This window comes from Ornithorhynchus anatinus, chromosome 1 (assembly GCF_004115215.2).
Source record: "Ornithorhynchus anatinus isolate Pmale09 chromosome 1, mOrnAna1.pri.v4, whole genome shotgun sequence".
Taxonomy (NCBI): Eukaryota; Metazoa; Chordata; class Mammalia; order Monotremata; family Ornithorhynchidae; genus Ornithorhynchus; species Ornithorhynchus anatinus.
In genome coordinates this window covers 67,620,706-67,635,341 of record NC_041728.1, presented here as the reverse complement: position 1 = coordinate 67,635,341, position 14,636 = coordinate 67,620,706, and the positions used below count along the sequence as shown (strand labels likewise).

Below are 14,636 nucleotides of genomic sequence, written 5' to 3'. Positions count from 1 at the left end.
TCAATCAAGCAAATTGTCCTAGGCAGGTAGAAGAACTCTCGCCAGCTGTGAATTTTTCAGCCCTCCAAACTTCTCTCACTGAAGTACTCACAGTGAGACTGTGAGCCGGCAAGAGGCAGGGACCATGTCTAATTCTACCCTGTGTAGTCTCGCCTAATAATAATAATTAGCAATTATGGTATTTGTTAAGCGCTTACTATGTGCCAAGCACTGTTCTAAGGTAATCTGGTTGTCACAGTCTTAATCTCCATTTTACAGATGAGGTAACTGAAGCACAGACAAGGCAAGTGGCTTACCCAAGGTCACACAGTTGACAAGTGGAGGAGCTGGGATTAGAAGCCAAGTCCTCTGACTCCCAAGCCCGTGCTCTTTCCAATAAGTCACATGCTGTGCATACAATAAGCGCTTCATAAATGCTATTACTACTAGTGGTCAATTCTTAATCTTTTCAGGCTGCATGGCAACCTTGATTTAAGAGAACCTTTTTGCTCAGGCAAGGTCTGGGGACACTTCCATATGAGGACCGAGCTGATTCCTACTTTCTGGACCACTCTCTGCTCTATTAGTTTCGATAATGTGCGTCCTCAAACAGTGTATGAATACACCAAGTACTATAAAAAGAAAACAAGGACATAACCCACAACCAGCAGGAGTCCTTTAGAAAGCCAAACCTGCTACTTGTACTTGGTGCCGATATCTACTGACTGTGTCAATCTGTAATTAACTGACAAACAGACGCACCAAGGAAAACCTGTTAATACATTTTTGAAAACCCAATTACCTGTTCCATTGAGGTTTCATGCAGTTCATTAAGATTCAAGGTGTAAATTCCTTCCTCTGCACCGAATATCAAGTACTGATCTAAAATATGACAAAATCAGAAAAATTCTGCTTTATATAAATATATATATACATATATATATATGACGTGTATAAATATACACACAACTCTAAATATGTTTCCCTGCTTTTCTCCCTGAAAAGGAAAAAGGTGTGTTAAGTTTATGTTTAAGACATGTACAAGTTATCTTATTTTTACTCAATCCTCTAGCTGCAGCCAGCACCTAAATTCCAATTCCACACAGGGCCACAAGAGGTAAAGTCAAACATTTCTATTGTTCTTATGGAGCTAACTTTCAGAAATCAGGGCTTTTCATGATATGGCTCAACTACACCATGATGGTACACAAAAATGAAAGAAAATGATTTGCTTTTTTCCTGAAGGAAACAGTGGCATAATGAATATTCAGTTTCTTTAAAACACTTATAAAATGAATGCCGGTTTACTTGTTTCCTTATCCCAATTTCAACACCTTTCACCGGCTATTCAGAAGGTTTGCAAGTAAGGAGCAAATTCACATTGAAGAGTACCTCTTGTATCTGGGTTGATCCATGATGTTGCACAGTGAATTTTTAAGGGACAACCATTGAAGACTTTTGAAAAGCAAGCACCCATCTGGAAAAATAAAATAAATGGAATCAATATAAAAGTGATCAACAGTTGTTTATTTCTCAATTCGTAGCCTGACTCTTCTGTGAGCCTCCTCACCCGTTTCCCTGTCTCCATTCTCTCTCCTTTCTCATCTATTCTTTACCCAACTTTCCCGGGCTATTTTTCTAAAACCCTATACTCCCATTCCTCAAAAACCTTGAATGGACTCTCCGTTCCTCTCTGCATCAAGAAGAAGCTCCTGACCTTGACTTTAAGAGAGTCATTTGGCTCTCTCCAATTTTGGCATAGGATAGAGTGTGGGCCTGGGAGTCAGAAGGTCATGGGTTTTAATTCCGGCTGTATCACTCGCCTGCCTGATGACCTCAGGCGAGTCGCTTCACTTCCGTGGCTCAGTTACCTCATCCGTAAAATGGGAGTTGAGAACGTGAGCCCCACGTGGGACCCCGATTTGTTTGCATCCACCCCAGTGTTTAGCACAGTGTCTGGCACGTAGTAAGCGCTTAAGAAATACCAGAATTATCATTAACTTGCTCATTCACTTCCTTCTCCCCACTCTACTCCACCTCGAACTCTTTGTTTCTCTCAAATTAACCTCACTATGCCTTGTTCTCACAACTGCCCTCTACTCGTATCCCCACTAGTACTTGATTAGTACGTCTGCACTTAAATACTCTCAACCTCCTGTAGCTCTTTTGTACATATTACGTACTATATTACTTAGGCACTAACTTTTGTTACATGTCCTCTTTCATTTTTCCTCCAATCTCTGATTTATTTTAGTCTGTCTCTCCTGCTAGCCCGTAAACCCCTTGGGGGCAGGGATTTGTCCCTAATAATTCTATTCTCCCTAGCACTCAGAATAGTGCTCAATAAATACTACGGATGGACTGTACATCAGTTATAAAAGTCACTTCGATTCAAAACTCAGAACATCCTAAACATTTTTGACATCTCCAAACTTTTTTAAACAACTGGATATATCAAATGACAACTGTTGTGGATTATGGCCAAATTTAGCCTGGGAAGGGACTGATCCAATGTGACAGAGAATGAGGAAGGGAAAAACAAAATCAGTCCAATTTTGTTTATCCCCTCTGACTTGCTCCAGAAACAGCAAATTTTAGTGCTTAGAGGAGTACCCCTTATTATTTACCCATGAGGAAAACACGACAAACTCATCCTGTTCTGAATTATGTTCATCAGAGAAGTAAAAAAGGCACAAGAGAAATTCACTTTCATGATCTCACCAGTTAAAGTATTTCCTATAGACATATAAAAATATACTAGCACAGATTTTCCTGTATAAAACATTCTACTTTTTTCCTTTGAAAAACTGCACTGTGATGCTTTTAAATTTTTTTTTCAAAGGTACTTATACATGTTATTTTGCGCAATGCAAATTATTATTTCTGACGAGCAGTACCTCTTATGTGAAGTTTCTTTATGGCTTTAGAGAGTCTTAGAGAGTCCAGTTTGTTTTTTAAAAACTCTACAGTAGCCCGCCTTGCTAGCCTATCAACTAAGCAACCCGTTGATAGGAACAATGCATCCTGAGAAGGCAATGAAAAATGCTGCGGCTTGTGCCTTCTGGGGAGAGGATGGGCTAGTTTTAAAAAAAAGTTATGGGCAAATAAATTTTTGAACCTAATGACCAGGATGGGCTACACTAAAACCACCAACTTGGACTCAGTACGTATTACATTATAGAATATACATTCTCTTCATTTCAGAAACGGTAACATGCTGCGAAGAACAGACGTGGCGGTTCAGGCATTTATATTCTACATTAATTATTAAACAAAGAATAACCACTGGAAAGCAAAAAGATGTTCAAAGGTTTAATCAAAATATATACTGCACACACACACAAAGTCGCTAAGCAATATTTCCAAGGTATTGTGTCAAAAGTGCAACTGGTAATACTATTAGTAGAAGGAAAAGAATTAAAAACAGATCATCCACACTTCACAATATGTCATACTTCTTCAACCAATTCCAATAACTGCGTTCTGATAGAGCGCATCAGAATTCCTACATAAAACATCCCCTGGCTATGGAAACAAGAAAACACATCTAAAAGTTAATGAAGTGATTGCGGAGTTCACGATCTCTTTTACAACTAGGGAATTAAGGCATCTTATTTTCAATCAATGTTACGTTACAGTAAAGATTCAGTCTTTTAAGTTATGATGCTTTGAATGATCAGACTTCGAATGCTTAAAGTTTGCTTTCCATTTTCCTTTCACTCTGGTTTGTGTAATCTGAGTCGAGATCTTCACCAATTTTGTTACTACTGGCCAACTTCAAATTGATCTGGTGGTTACAGCGCAATCGCCACTCCCCAAATATTTACAGGCAGTCGAAGATTTGAGAAGTTATGAGTTACGACGCATGCTGTTTTGGTTTCTCAATCCGCCCCCTTTCTCAGCTTTACGACCCATTAATTTCGACCTAACAACATCAGTTTCCTTTATGGTACTGGGGTGGGGCCAAAGGGAAACCTGAAACTTTAATAAGAGTTGCAATAGAAAAAGGGAGGGTTTACCTGATGGCCAGGCAAGTCGCGAGGGACAGGTGGCTTTCAGATGAAGTCAGAGTAGGCTTCCTTAAAATGGCCTCTCTGTCTCAATATAACACAGTTGTTGGGCACAAAATTCTGGGTAGTTTTGGTAAAAATGGGGTATCCAACTTCAGTGGATTTCAGTGGAAATCTTAAAATACAGTTTTCAGGAACCAAATGTGTTCTAAAATAAAGGACTGCCTGTAGTTTCCTTCTGTTAAATGCTACAAGGAATATGGTTATAGTATTAAAGGGATGTTTCGCCTATAAATGGTGGTGTAGTGATTTATAGATACAAAAAGAAAGGGTTTTTGTTTTGGTTTTTTTTTTTTGCAGAGTACAATTTTTAATCCAAGGCAAGAAGGAGCTTCTCGAGACACTAGGAGGTGCTCAATAACTACCACTAACTGACAGACTGATATTCTGGGTTTACATATTCTTTACCAGTGGCATTTTGTGCATTTTCAGATGTATGCTAAAAGGAGAAGCAGCATGGCTTAGAGAAGCACTGTGGCTTAGTGGATCCAGCAGACTGGAAGTCTGATGGACCTGGGCTCTAACCCTGGCTCTGCCACGTGTCTGCCGTGTGACTGTGGGTAAATTAGGTAACTTCTCTGGGCCTCGGTTACCTCATCTGTAAAATGGGGATTAGGAGTGGGAGCCCAGTGTGGGTCTAGGACTATAACCAACCTGATTAACTTGTATCTATGCCCGTTATTGGGCAGGGATTGTCTCTATCTGTTGCCGAATTGTATACTCCGAGTGCTTAGTACAGTGCTCTGCACATAGTAAGTGCTCAATAAATACTATTGAATGGAATGTTTGGCACAAAGTAAGTGCTTAACAAGTACCATAATTATTATTATTAAAATGTTTGTAATCTCTTAATTTACACAGGGCAATACTGACCAAAAATTCGATTCTGAAATTCTCCAAGTGAGGTTTGATATTTGACTTTTCCCAACACTATGCTTTAACAGAGCGGTAACAATGCACACTTTTCTAAAAGACAAAACGCTTCACCCAACATTCACACACCTCAAGCACGTTGTTAGCTCTAGCTGGACTTGAGCCCAGGGCACCATCTTGATTTAAAACTAATATGGGCAACTCACCCTATTCAACATTTATACTTACATGTACTTTAGGTGTCGGAGGGAGACCGTTGCTAATCGGTTTCTAGAAAAAGAAGAGCAGAGCCACAGATTTATATTATACTTCTGCTAAATGCAGTATATTCTCAATTTCCAGTTCAACCTCCAGCTGGGGCTACAGTCCTGCTGGACAATGAACTTTTTGAAGGCAGGGATCCTGTCTTTTAACGATTTTGTAAAGACCCAAGACCTTAGTTCAGTGCGTTGCACACAGTAGGTGTTTAGTAAATGTGATTGATGATGATGGAGATGAGTTGGAAAATGAAAAAGAAAGAAAATCCCCTTGCCAGGAACATTGCAAGTTTTTCTGCTTCGCCCCTTATTATCTGTTCCAGCATTTCATCCAAGTGAGAGATTTTCTACTTTTGCAGCTAAACCTAGAGTCATCTGAGAGCACATTGTGTGTATGTTTTATTTGAGGCTAAATGGCTGTCGTGGTCCATTTTAAAGACTGCAGTAACATTAAATGTAGAGAAAGCCATCTTTCTCGATATAAACACCTTCTCGAGAAATATCCTAACTGTTCCTTTAAAGGAAATGACAAGCTTGTCTGAGCAGCCAGAGGCTGTTTAGAATGATTTACTTTCAATAAATAGCAGGCATGCTTTTCCAATGCTAGTCTGCATCCGTTTTTTATTTTTCTGATTAGAGATACTGACAGAGAAATTCCTTCATGTTAAATTTATCCCGTTTCTTTATGTAACTGCTGCCAAACTCCGTCATAGCCTGAAAATTTTCCTTTGTTAGAAAATGAGGCAAATTCAGAGGAGAATAATGGATTGTCTTATATCAACGCTTCCAAATTGTAGCATATTTATCATCCGTCGTAGCGCACCTAAAATCTGAAATTAGGAATCTCTGAAAATGCAGCTGTGGCACTAATGATACAGACTGCACGTAAGCTCAAGTATGAACAGAACAAACTGTCTGATGGTCGCTACAAACAGCTTAATAAAATGGAATCTCAGCTTCAACATTCCTTAGATAGTGTTTATTCTACAATGCAGTCATCTTTCCTAAGCACTGTGAGTACTTACTTCCTGCTCAAGCGATGTCTCCAATGAAAATTCAAACTCTCAGGACCGAAGACTGCATCCTTGCAAAAACTATAAAGCCCTTGGGATTATTCCAATATGAACTGATAGTGATAATTACATTAGAGTACAATTCGCTACCTAAATCACAACAGGGGAGCTCAGGAACTACTCTTCTGGTTTTTGGAGTTTGCAACCCTGTTGGAAATGCTGAAGGGTCAAAGGGATTCTGGAGATGGCCTCTCCTTAAAATAAACTTCTCAGGAAAATGGCTGTCCTTTAAGCACACTTGGCTTTTACTCAACCCCAGCGCTTCAGCAAACACATGCCAAACATGACTGTTCAGCCTCACTAGCTGCTGTGTTTGATCTCGCCTTTTCCCGAGAGCCCCATTATACATCCACTACAGAATATTCTTGATGTTTTCCACATTCAAGGATCGTTTTCTTTTGACTGAATGGCAAAAATCATCGTCTGTACATTCTGTTAAACTAAAGCGCAGTTAGTTAGTCAAGGGGACAACAGCAGTAACTTTCCTATTTCTCAATTGGGAGATGTGCCCTTTTGCCTTCCGTAAGTTCCCCAAACTGCAAGGGGCAAGTGGAAACAAATTTCTGAGTGTGTGTACAAGTTCAAAAGCCTGCCCTTTCCAATGCTCTTCTGGTTTATTCTGAAAGAGGGCCTGAGAGAGGCAATTTGAAGCACTGTCATTCACTTTTTTTGTTTGGAAGTGCTTTTCTCCTTTACTCTTCAGTCCCAGAAATCCTCCTCAGTCACAGAAATGAATATATTCAAAAATGTGGGAAACAGTAAGCGGTTTAAGTACAAAAAATTTCAGTTACATTTTTCCAGTTGTATTTTTATCATTACAGACCCTATTAAAAGAGGAAAAGATAGCACCTTAAAATAAATACCTACTGGCACATCCTTCTTTTCTTTCCTTGAAGAACATGTCCCTCTGTTTTCATTTTGCTGTTGCTGTAAAGATCCATCTCTTTCACCATTTAGCTGGAAGGAACTCAGTCCGTTCCCTTCAAAAGATAAGTTTTAAAAAAATTATTATTATTACTAACATTTAAGTAAAAGATAATCATAGAAGCACTGGGATACATACAGAAAGATTATGTCAACCAAAAGGAGAAGCAGTATGGCCTAGTGGAAAGAGCATGAGCCCAGGGGTCAGAGGTCCTGGGTTCTAATCCCGGCCCTGCCACTTGTCTGTGTGACCTTGGATAAGTCAATTCACTTCTCTGGGCCTAAGAGGACATTATGACTATGAGCCCCATGTAGGAAGGGATTATGTCCAACTTGATTAGCTTGTAGAGACCCCAGCACTTAGTGTCAGTCCCATAGTAAGTGCTTAACAAAACACCATTACAAAAAAAATCTACAATTTCTGTGGTGTAAGTTGCCCTTATTCTCTTGTATAATTTAGAAACACACTGGATGCTTCCCCAAGGTGACTTTTGCTTTTTGAGCACTTATCTCTCCTTGTGATTCTTTGGAAAACCTCTGTAAATTGCTGATTCTGCTACAGAAAACCAGCCATTACTTGGGGAACGGAAACCTAGTGAAGTGAAAAATAAGGACCAAAAAACCCACCCAAACTACCAACCCTCCGGTCCCATAAAACATTTTCACAGAAAGAATCAGTTTTGTGGAAAAAGGGAGGAAAGAAAACTAAACTCCAAGAGGAGCACAAACAGAAAGAGACAGGACATTTGACGGAGGATTGGAAGGACGGAAGAGTAAATGGAATAAAAGTGGGCTGTCCACGTCAGCGTGCGTCTTGGTGTGGCAGGAGAAAAACTGCTCCCATCACACCACCCGCAGAGGGGGAAGGGAGAACTGCTCTGTACATGCTCACAACACCCAGTCACCTCACAAGGTCACATTTCTACACCACTGCTGGTAATCCTGGGCCATTCCATTGCTGGAATGGGCCTTTCCAGCAATAAGGTCATCTCAGAAGCTGGGATTAGAAGCCATATTTGCTCGAATAAAGACGGTCCTCCTGTTCGGGGGTCCTCCTGTGGGGAGGCGGGGGAACAGATGATGAATTTTCTCGTCTCTTCACCTTTGGGGGTGGGGGATGCCAACAGGTGAATTTCTGGACCCCCAAGTTGAAAAATAGTTTGCTTTAAAGCACTCAATCACCTTTCCCCTTCCTACCTCACCTTACTACTCTCCTACTACAACCCAGCCTGCACACTTCGCTTCTCTAATGATAATCTATTCACTGTACCTCGATCTTGTCTATCTTGCCACCGAACTCTCACCCACATTCTGCCTCTAGCCTGGAACGCCCTCCTTTCTCGTATCTCTCCAACTTTACAGCTTTATTGAAGGCACATCTCCTCCAAGAGGCCTTCCCTGACCAAGCCCCCATTTCCTCTTTTCCCAATCCCTTCTGCGTCACCCAGCCCCACAAATTTATGCATATGTCCGTAATTTCTTTTTATATTAACGTCTGTCTCCCCCTCTAGCCTGTAAGCTCCATTGTGGGCAGGGAATGTGTCTGTTACACTGTTGTGTTCTCTCCCAAGCATTTGGTACAGTGCCCTGCACATGGTAAGTGCTCAATAAATACAACTGACTGATTGACAGAATGGTTCTCTATAGTCTACAGGCAAGATATGCCCAAGTTTTGCCATATGTAAATTGGGGATTAAATATCTGTTGCCTCAGGCTGGATAACTGTGGTATTAGTTAAGTCCTTACTACTTTCCAAGCACTTTGCTACACACTGGGGCGGATACGAGATAATCAGGTCAGGCAGAGTCCATGACCTACATGGGGCTTACGGTCTACATGGGAGGGAAAACAAGTACCAAATTCTCATTTTACAGATGAGGAAACTGAGGCCCAGAGAAGTTAAGTGACTTTCGAAGGTCCCAGAGCAGACAGAAAGCAGAGCAGCATTAAACCCAGGGCCTTATCCTTGATTCACTTCCCTCATTCAACTCGCATATTCAGCCCGTCACCAAATCCTGTCCATTCTTCTTTCTCAACATCTCTAGAATCCATTCCTTCCTCTCTGCCCTAACTGCTACCATGCTGAACTAAGCACTTATATCCCGCCTTGACTACTGCATCAGCCTCCTGGCTGACATCTTTAACTCCTGTCTCTTCCCTCTCCAATCCATACTTCACTCTGTCACGACTCATTTTCTCCCCCAAAAATGTCCCCAAAATAAAAAAAAACCAGTCCATGTCTTTCCTCTCCTCAGAAACCTCCAATAGTTGCCCCTCCATCTCCACAGCAAATGGAAACACCTTTCCGTCCGTCGGCTTTAAAGCACTCAATCAGTTCTCCCCGTTCTGCCTAAACTCCTGATCTCCTACCAAACTCAACCCGCACACTGGCTTCCTCTCACACCAATCTACTCCCTGTACCTTGATCTCATCTTTCTTAGTGCCGACCTGTTGCCCATGTCCTCCTTCTATCTGAAACTCCTTCTCCCTTCACATCTGACAGACCACCCGTCTCCCCACCTTCCAAAGCCCCTCTAAAATCACATCTCCTCCAAGAGGCCTTCCCTAAGACCTCACTTCCCTCTCTGCGTCACCTATGCATTCATGACCATCTCCCTGAAGCGCTTTCATATTCATCCCTCCCTCCATCCCACAGCAATTGTTTCTTTATTTTATGGTACTTGTTAAGCGCTTACTACGTGTCAAACACTATTCTAAGCGCCGGGGTACGTACGAGTCAGTTAAGCCCCGCTCGGGGCTCACAGTCTTAAGTAGGAGGGAGAACAAGTAATGAATCCCCATTTTACAGTTGAGGAAACTGCGGTATGGAGAAGTGAAGTGACTTGCTCAAGGTCACACAGTGAGCAACTGGCACAGCAATAGGCGGAGTCGGGATCAGAACCCAGGTCCTCTAACTCCCAAGCTCATGTTCTTTCCACCAGGCCGTGCTGCTTCTCATGATCAAATTACCTAAAGCCGACGGCTTCTGTGGAGGTAATCGGGGAGGCGGTGGTCTGGGCGGGACTTGCGACGGCTTTGCTGGGCTCTCAGACACAGGGCATCTCTTAATCGTTCCTTGATTATCATCCTCAGACGCATGAATTTCCTGAGGTATGTAGATGGATTTCGGCTGTAATGAAATAGAAGAGGATTCCAAATGGAGCAAATGAAATTCTCTTTGCAAAACTCACCAAGAAATACTGCCTTCTCTAAACCGAAATACCTGTGAAGAATAAACACACTGCTGCTCCTTAAACTACTTCAAACGTTTACCTCAAAATGTGCAATCGTGTGGTTTTTGGAGCCCGGCCGGAGGATATTAATGTAACATTCACTCAGTCTAAGCAATGGAATGCATCAAATCCCAAAGGCTGTCAACTCTAAAGTCAAAGGTATTTTTTAATAATGAAAACTCAGACTCGGACTTTAGAACGTCACACCAGGAGAGAAGTGTTAATCAGTTTTATGAGTTAAAAACGCCAAGTGGCTAATCCAGAACACGGGGGATTCTACCAAGCTAATATATAAGATCCTGATTGGAAATTCATCTCACTCGTTACTGGCCATAAACTCATATTGACCTCAAGGGGAGTACTCGTGTCTAAAAGCAGAAATAAATTGTCCAAGACAAAAGAGTACACAGAGAGATCTCATAGCAAAACTTGAGTCTTCAGATTTTATTAACCAAGATGTTCGAAAAAAATAAAATACCGGGCATTAATACGGAAAATCTGGCGAATAAACAGAGACATTTAGGTTGGGTGTTAGAAAACAGATTCAGAACTCAAGCCTATGATTAGACTGTAAGCCCATCAAAGGGCAGGGACTGTATCTGTTGCCGATTTGTACATTCCAAGCGCTTAGTACAGTGCTCTGCACATAGTAAGCACTCAATAAATACTATTGAATGAAAGAAATAAACTGACGCAGTATTATTAGGACGATATAAAGAACATGCTTACTGGACTCCTTATTTCCAGTGTACATCTGGCTGAGGTTATCACTCCCCTCCTCAAAACTTCCAATGGTTTTCCATTTCTGTCCATAGCAAACAGAAATCTCCAAATACCACCCGTTCTCAGCACGTTTAAACAGAAACTCCTCATCAATGGAGCTCTCCCAGCAGCTGTCTTCCTTACCTTTCTTCTCTAGCTACACCCCAAGTCCCATTCTCTACTCCTCTCATGCTAGCCATCTAACTGCGCCTGGCTTTAAGCTCTCCCTTTCCCAATCCATTGCTCAGGCCTTTTCCCAGGAATGGAACTCCCTCCAAACTCGAATCTGCCAAAACATTCCTATCAAGTGTCCTGAAGGGCGCACAGTAAATACTATTTCCACCTTCAAAATATCCCTAAAAGTCCATCTCCTCCAGATGGTATTCCCTAAGTCCCTCCTTGGACATGCCAATCCATCAGCCAACCAAGAACTCAAGGGCTGTTAGCTAGGGCCACGGCCGGCCTCGAGGGTGTTTGGAACGAGAAGCAGCGTGGCCTAGTGGGAAGAGCCCGGGCTTGGGAGTCAGGGGTCGTGGGTTCTAATCCCGGCTCTGCCGCTTGTCAGCTGTGACCTTGGGCAAATCACTTAACTTCTCTGTGCCTCATTTCCCTCCTCTGTAAAATGGGGGTGAAGACTGTGAGCCCCACGTGGGATCACCTGATTACCCTGTATCTACCCCAGCGCTTAGAACAGTGCTTGGCACATAGTAAGCGCTTAACGAATACCAACATTATTATTATTATTATTATCCCAAAACCTCCAATGATTGTCTACATAGCTCAGCATCAGGCAGAAACTCACCATTATCTAGAGGCACTCAATCAGCTCTCTCCTTCCTACCAATCCTTGCTCCTTTACCACTGGAACCCAGCCCTCTCACTTCGATCCACCAACGTCCTCATTTTGCCTCGCTCTTGTCCCTCTTGCCAGGGACCCCTGGCAGTGTTTGACGCATAGTAAGCGCTTAACAATTACCATCACCATCATTATTATTATTGAGAAGCAGTGTGGCTTAATGGAAAGAGCCCGGGTTTGGGAATCAGAGGACGTGGGTTCTAATCCCGGCTCCACCACCTGTCTGCTGTGTGGCTTAGGGGAAGCCACTTAAGTTCTCGGTGCCTCCGTTACCTCATTGTAAAATGGGGATTAAGACCGTGAGCCCCAAGTGGGATGACCTGATTACTTTGGAAATGCTTAACAAATACCATAATTATTATAATTATGATTGTTGTTCATAATCTCTCATCTCCCTGTCTTATTTCCCTTCATACTTCACCTATGACCTCGAGGCCTTACCCGCTAAGCACTCAAGGTACTCAACTCCACCCCTATATGTGATATCAACATATGTCCAGAAGGACAAAAGCTACTTACTTACCTGTTGGGCTTGTTCTCCAGTGGTGTATGGACAAACATATTGACATTTATGGGTTCCTGAGAACAAGAAAGATTCCCTCTGGCTCCCCAACCTTTATGATATTTTAAAGTCTGTCCCCGCAATCTACATCGTAAGTTCTTTGAGGGCAGGCTGCTCTTTGGTGCTCTGCAGAGCATTTAATACAGTGCTCTGGACAGAGTTAGAATTCAGTGAATACTGTTAATGAATCAAGTGTACCATACATGGGATGCATAGATCCTACCACATTTTCTTGAAAGGAGGAGAACAAAACCCATATTTTTACAACACACCCATCACCAAAATGCAATCAGGAAAAGAGACTTACTTTTGGTGGCAAAGGAGGTGGTATTTTGGGTTTCATAGTTGATCTAAAAAGACAATCAAAGCCCAGAATTAGAAAGTTTACATAAAATTTTCTAAACGACCCACATCACAGAAAATATTTTCTTCAACACCCAAATGAATTATTCCTGTAATTTTAAAATCAAAGCACAAGCAAGTTATGAAATTTAAAGATTTCTTTGATATAGTCTGAAATCATTTCAAATTACCATATACATTTTAAAAAACAAAGCACAAGCAAGTTATGAAATGTAAAGATTTCTTCGATATAGTCTGAAATCATTTCAAATTACCTTATTACATTTTTAACAAGTTACGCATATTGCTGTACCTCCTATTTACATCTGGTGAAAGGCCACGTTAAGTCAAGAAATTATGTTGAGAAAGCTTTAGGTTAAATATAGCTAAATACTCTTTCAGAGAATATATCAAGAGAAGCTGCTTTAATTCTCACACTAGCTGTAAAGAATTTGGTATAATGGCATGATGCTTTCAGAAGAGTATTTCTCTGAAACGCAAGAGAAGTGCTCATTAATTTCCTTAAGCAAAAGGCAAAGGGCTCAACAACTACCTCCAAGGAAATCCCTATAGGAAATAATTGCTTTCTTTGATGCCATCACTTTCTTGCTACTCGGGCCAATCGATTCGCAGGCACCAAATGAAACTGATAAAACTCAATTGCTACAAAATTAAACGACATTTAATTTATTCTTTTGGGAGTGAATGGCAGCATTTAGTGCAGCTCACATCCTGTGGAAAATATCTAGGTACATTCCTAAAGGCAAAAGAGTTTTACTATTACTACTATAACTCAGGTAGATCGCCTCTCTTCTGAAGAACTTTAAGAACTTGACAGACTCAACCTCTTTAACTTTCGCATTTTCTTAAACGACGTATGACGGATGAACCTAAATGATCCGACCAAGGATTAATGAAAAAAACCAAACCACTGGAGCTTATATTTTAAATCACAAGTGGACAGGCATTTCTATTAGCTTATGGAAGAAAAGGAAATGAAAATGGAAATCTCTCATGCCATTAGGGTCCTGGAATGGAGGTAAGAAGGGACAGAATTGTGCTGAAGGGAGATGTGCTGTAGGGGAAGGCGACTCTTGCTCTGTGGTGGAAATTCTTGGGGAACCCAAAGGGAAATGGCATCCACTATGCATATGGTGGAACTAGTGTGAAAGGGAAAAAGATGCTTGACCAGATATCCCAAGGAACAGATGAAAAGTCTTCAGCAACGCTGGGGTATACAAAAACCAATTGGCAAGTTCCGACAGAATGATCAGGATTGATGCTCTGAAAATGTCGAAATGCGAAAAGTAAACTTCCACTGAGAAAGTATCGTAGCTCAAGACAGGCAGCTTGGAAGAATCGGCTAAATTAAAATAGAAAAGTGACTCACTGTTTAGATTCATCATCATCCCCCTCATCATCTTCTAAGTGAGCCACATGTCCCCTAAAAGAGATCAAAAAGGGGGACATGGCTAATTGGGCTATGCTGTGTGCCTGCTGATATTAGGAGATTTGGGATCATGAGATGACCCCCCAGGGGTTATTTCTAGACATAATTTTAATTTAGCTTTTTTTTGGCTGTTCTTTAGAACACTGAATCAGTACATAAGGATGCTTCTTCTACATCGACCAGATAAACAACAAGACATGTGGACAGATCACAGACGATGACAAAAGTACGCCTCAACATACAAAGCATTATAAA

At 41.4% G+C, this 14,636-nt stretch overlaps 1 protein-coding gene across 6 annotated transcripts in view; it reads right to left on the bottom strand.

Annotated features, from left to right (window-relative positions):
* Positions 1 to 14,636, bottom strand: part of MAP4K3 (mitogen-activated protein kinase kinase kinase kinase 3) — a 194,037-nt gene that overhangs the window by 25,479 nt on the left and 153,922 nt on the right. For 4 of the 6 annotated variants that reach the window (XM_029066090.2, XM_029066111.2, XM_029066095.2 and 1 more), the window contains 7 exons: positions 14,322 to 14,375; positions 12,897 to 12,939; positions 10,147 to 10,306; positions 7,120 to 7,232; positions 5,151 to 5,192; positions 1,372 to 1,456; positions 782 to 861 (listed from right to left, as the gene is read on the bottom strand). In XM_029066090.2, the coding sequence (XP_028921923.1) occupies positions 782 to 861; positions 1,372 to 1,456; positions 5,151 to 5,192; positions 7,120 to 7,232; positions 10,147 to 10,306; positions 12,897 to 12,939; positions 14,322 to 14,375 (577 nt within the window). The remainder of the gene's footprint in view (positions 1 to 781; positions 862 to 1,371; positions 1,457 to 5,150; positions 5,193 to 7,119; positions 7,233 to 10,146; positions 10,307 to 12,896; positions 12,940 to 14,321; positions 14,376 to 14,636) is intronic. The other 2 variants (XM_029066103.2, XM_029066120.2) reach the window with 1 other exon arrangement.